The sequence below is a fragment of the Haliaeetus leucocephalus genome, unplaced genomic scaffold (genome assembly GCF_000737465.1).
Source record: "Haliaeetus leucocephalus isolate CR32 unplaced genomic scaffold, Haliaeetus_leucocephalus-4.0 Scaffold313, whole genome shotgun sequence".
In the NCBI taxonomy this organism is placed as follows: Eukaryota; Metazoa; Chordata; class Aves; order Accipitriformes; family Accipitridae; genus Haliaeetus; species Haliaeetus leucocephalus.
Genome location: NW_010972749.1, coordinates 22,912 through 27,797, shown reverse-complemented (window position 1 = coordinate 27,797; position 4,886 = coordinate 22,912). Strand labels below are relative to the sequence as shown.

Sequence of the window (4,886 nt, the reverse complement as noted above, 5' to 3'; positions counted from 1 at the left end):
CCCCCGCGGGGGGGGGCCCCCCCCCCCCCCCCCCCCCATGACCTTGGGGGGGTGTTGGGGTCCCCCGGGTGCCTGCCCCTCCCCCACCCTTTGTTCCCAGCTGCCCCACCCCCATGGGCAGATTTTGAGGAGGGAAATTGAAAATTTGGAGATGTATCTTTTTTGGAGGGAAGGAGTCGGTATTTTTTGGGGGGGAAAGGTAAATTTGGGGTGTTTCTGAAATTAAACGTTTTTGGAAGCACCTCCGCATTTCAAACGCTGTTTCCGGTTCCCGCCTGCCCGTTTTTTGGGGGGGTTAACGCCCATGTTTGGCCACGCCCCTGCGGGTGGTGAGGATCTGCCCCTTTGGAGGCGGGCCCCACCCCTTGAAAACAGACCCCGCCCTCTGAGCTTGGCTCCTCCCCCTTGCACAGGTCCCACCCCCAGGGTTGGTCTTCCTCTAGGAGTGGCCTCCTCCAGTGAGGCCGCACCCCCTTTTGCAGTCCCCACCCCCTGGGCTGCCTCCTCCAATAAGATTCCACGCCCTCTCAAGGCTCAGCCCCCAGCGTTGGTTCTTCCACTGAGGCTTCCCCTCCTCCTACCGGCTCCACCCCTTTAGGCACACTCCTAGATCAAGCTCCACCCTCTATGTAGACTCCTCCCACCCCAAGACTGGCCCCACCCACCCTGAAGCCCCAGGGGAGGACCCAGACCTCCCACCCTCCCCGCCTGAAGGGACCCAGGCATCGGCAGGGGTGGGGGCGGGGCCTTTTTGACCCCGCCCTTTGTCCCCAGTTCTGGGAGGTGATCAGCGACGAACACGGCATCGACCCCACTGGCACTTACCATGGTGACAGCGACCTCCAGCTCGACCGCATCAGCGTCTACTACAACGAGGCCACCGGTACGGTGTCGCCCTGCCCCCGTCACCCCCCGCCGGTGTCACCTCTCTGTCCCCATATCCCACGCCCCACCCCCTCATCCCTCTCTGTCTGAGACCTGATGTGCTCAGCTCACCCATTCCCCACCCCCACCCTCCTTCCACCTCCTTGGGTTTTGGGGTGGTTTCTGGGGGTTTTGGGGGTGGAGGGGTGACGCGGGGTTGTCACCATCACCCCCCTCGGTGACACGGTGGTGTTCCCAGGGGGTAAGTACGTGCCAAGGGCCATCTTGGTGGACCTGGAGCCAGGCACCATGGACTCAGTGCGCTCGGGACCCTTCGGGCAGATCTTCCGGCCGGACAACTTTGTTTTCGGTGAGTCCCCGTGTTGCCCTGTGTCCCATGGGGTCCCCCTTGTCCCCCTGCCATGTCCTCCTAGGTGACTTTGGGGTGCCCATTGTTGCAGGGTGGCAGTTTCCTTCATTTGGTGGCTATGAAGCTTCCAGTGGTGGCCACCTTTGGGTGATGATCACCATGGGATGGAGTGGTGGGTCCCCACCGTGGTGGCCCATGGGTGCCCTTCCCAGTGGAATGACACATCCCTCCTTGGTGGCCTTCATGTGCTTGTCACAGTGGGGTGGCAGGTCCTTATTGTCCCCTTCTTGGTGGCCAGTGTCTATCCGTATGTCCCCAGAGCTCTACTGGGAGGGTTATTGGCGTCCCCAAATCAGGGAAATGAGGGTCCCTTAGGAGATGGGCATGTCGCAGGAGCTCTGGGTGCCCATGGGTGGCATGGCAATACCCAAGGAGGATGGTGGAGGTCCATGAGGAGCTCAAGGTACCCCAGGGTGGTCTGGAGGTCCCCAAGAAAGATACTAAGAGGTCCCCAAGGAGCTTAGGGTTTCTAAGGGCCAGCTGGAGGTCCCCAAGAAGAGTGATGGTCGTCCCCAAGGACCTCAAGTGTGGACTGGAGGTCCCCAGGGGTTGGAGAGAGGTCCCTGAGGTGCTCAGGGTGCCCAAGGTTGGCATGGAGATGAAGGAAGAGTGATGGAGGTCCCCAAGGTCTTCAGGAATGGGCTGGGGATCTCAAAGGAGGATGATAGAGGTCCCCACGGTTCTCGGGGTTCCCAAGGGTCTGGTAGACACACCCAACAAGGGTGATGGAGGTGCTCAAGGCTCTTGAGGGTGGGATGGAGGTCCCCAAGGAGCTCAAGGGTGAGCTGGAGATAGGCAAGAGCAATGAAGGTCCCCGAGGCCCTTAGTGTCCCCACGGATTTGCTAGACATCTTCAGAGACAGCGATGATTGTCCCCAAGGAGCATGAAGTCCCCATGCGCGGGCTGGAGGTCCCCAAGGAGGGTGATGGAGGTCCTCAAGGGTGGGCTGGAAGTCACCATGGAGGGTAATGGACGTCCCCAAGGAGTGCAGGGTCCCCAGGGGTTGGATGGACATCCCCAGGGAGGTCCACAAGGGTGGGATCCAGGTCCCCAAGGTGATGAAGGTTGGCTTGAAGGTCCCCAAAGGTGGGATGGAGAGCCCCAAAGTCCTCAAGGTTGGCCCAAAGGCCTACAAACTGAGCAACCAAAGTCCCCAAAGACCTTGGTTTCTCTCTGGGAGCTCCTCCATGATGTCCCCACCATGTCCCCACCCCAGGCCAGAGTGGCGCAGGCAACAACTGGGCCAAGGGTCACTACACGGAAGGGGCCGAACTGGTGGACTCGGTCCTGGACGTGGTGAGGAAGGAAGCGGAGAGCTGCGACTGCCTGCAGGGCTTCCAGCTGACCCATTCGCTGGGTGGTGGCACCGGCTCCGGCATGGGGACCCTCCTGATCTCCAAAATCCGTGAGGAATACCCCGATCGCATCATGAACACCTTCAGCGTCGTCCCATCCCCCAAGGTGTCAGACACGGTGGTGGAACCCTACAACGCCACCCTGTCTGTCCACCAGCTGGTGGAGAACACGGATGAGACCTACTGCATCGACAACGAAGCCCTGTATGACATCTGCTTCCGCACCCTGAAGCTGACCACTCCCACCTACGGTGACCTCAACCACCTCGTTTCGGCCACCATGAGCGGTGTCACCACCTGCCTCCGTTTCCCCGGTCAACTCAATGCTGATCTCCGCAAGTTGGCCGTCAACATGGTGCCCTTCCCGCGTCTCCACTTCTTCATGCCCGGCTTCGCCCCTTTGACGTCGCGCGGCAGCCAGCAGTACCGCGCCCTCACCGTCCCCGAGCTCACCCAGCAGGTCTTCGACGCCAAAAACATGATGGCCGCCTGCGATCCCCGTCACGGCCGTTACCTCACGGTGGCCGCCGTCTTCCGAGGTCGCATGTCCATGAAGGAGGTGGACGAGCAGATGCTCAACGTTCAGAACAAGAACAGCTCTTACTTCGTCGAGTGGATCCCCAACAACGTGAAGACGGCCGTCTGTGACATACCTCCGCGTGGTCTCAAGATGGCTGTCACCTTCATCGGCAACAGCACGGCCATCCAGGAGCTCTTCAAGCGTATCTCGGAGCAGTTCACGGCCATGTTCCGGCGCAAGGCCTTCCTCCACTGGTACACGGGCGAGGGGATGGACGAGATGGAGTTCACCGAAGCAGAGAGCAACATGAACGACCTTGTCTCGGAGTACCAGCAGTACCAGGATGCCACCGCTGAGGAGGAGGAGGATTTCGGTGAAGAGGCCGAAGAGGAGGCCTGAGGGCTGGTCGTCCTAGGAGAGCCCCTCGGCCTTTGCTGTCATTGTCATCCTCGGAGAGCCCTCGTCCTTCAGCATTGTCCTTGGAGAGCCCTTGTCCTTCAGCATTGTCCTTGGAGAGCCCTTGTCCTTCACCGTTGTCCTTGGAGAGTCCTTGTCCTTCATCATCGTCCTCAGCCTTCATCAGTGTCCTCGGGGAGCCTTTCATCTTCATCATTGTCCTCTGCCTTTGTCGGTGGCCTCGGAGAGCCCTTGGTCTTCCCTGTTGCCACTGGAAAGCACTTGGCCATCGTCATCATCGTTGGAGAGCCCTTGGCCTTCGTCACCGTCTTCAGAGAGCCGTTGTCCTTCACTGTGGTCCTTGGAGAGCTCTTGGCCTTTGTCATCGTCCTCAGAGAGCTGTTGTCCTTTGCCGTTGTCAACAGAAAGCCCTCATCTTTTGTGATTGTCACCGAAAAGCTCTTGGCCTTCATCATGGTTGTCATCAAAGCCCTCGGGCTTTGCCATTGTCACTGGAGAGCCCTTGGCCTTTGTCATCGTCATCCTCAGAGAGCCCTCAGCCTTTGTCATCGTCCTTGGAGAGCCCTTGGTCTTCACCGACATCATCGTCACCAGAGAGTCCCAGTCCTTCATCATGGTCACTGGAGTCCTTCGTCATCGTCACCAGAGAGTGCCAGTCCTCCATCATGGTCACTGAAGAGCCCTTGTCCTTTGCCATCCTCATTGTCACTAGAGAGTCCTTGTCCTCACACAACCCCCATCCTTCATCATTGTCACCGGAGCATCCCTGTCCTTCACCACCATCTTTGTTCCCATCCCCTCTCCGTTGTCACCATCACCAGAAGGCCCCTGTCATTGCAGAACCACCCTCCCCTCCGGGTCACCCTCCACGTCCCCCACTGCCGGGGTGACATCGCCACTAAATTATTGCAGCCCCCAGGCACCCAATTCGCTGCTTTTTCCACCCAAACGCACCGCTCCAGCTGCAGGGGGCTCTTGGGTGGCCCTGTCACCCATGTCCCCGGCCGGGGGCTCTCCTGTCCCCTCCCCCCCAACTCCATAATATTTTGGTTCATTTTTTCCCTTTTTAAGCTTTTTTTTTTTAATTTTCCTTTTTTTTTTTTTTTCATATTGAAAAGCCGCCCCCGGGCGAGGAATAAACCCGGGATGTAAAGCCACCACCGTGTCCCTTGTCCCCTTCCTGTTCCCATGTCCCTTGGGGGGGGGGCCTTCAGGTCCACGTAGTGGGTCCCATGTGGATCCCCACATCATTGGGGTCTCCTCCAGGTCCCCGGGGGGGGGTGGTGGGGGTGGTCTGTG

General features: G+C 59.3%; 1 protein-coding gene across 1 annotated transcript in view; it reads left to right on the top strand.

Moving 5' to 3' along the window:
- The window catches only part of TUBB (tubulin, beta class I), a 6,244-nt gene extending 2,578 nt beyond the window's left edge, over positions 1-3,666 (top strand). The window contains exons 2-4 of the mRNA XM_010571241.1: positions 775-883; positions 1,124-1,234; positions 2,512-3,666. Of these exons, the coding sequence (XP_010569543.1) occupies positions 775-883; positions 1,124-1,234; positions 2,512-3,569 (1,278 nt within the window). The 3' untranslated portion in view covers positions 3,570-3,666. The remainder of the gene's footprint in view (positions 1-774; positions 884-1,123; positions 1,235-2,511) is intronic.
- Positions 3,667-4,886: the final 1,220 nt, after the last annotated feature.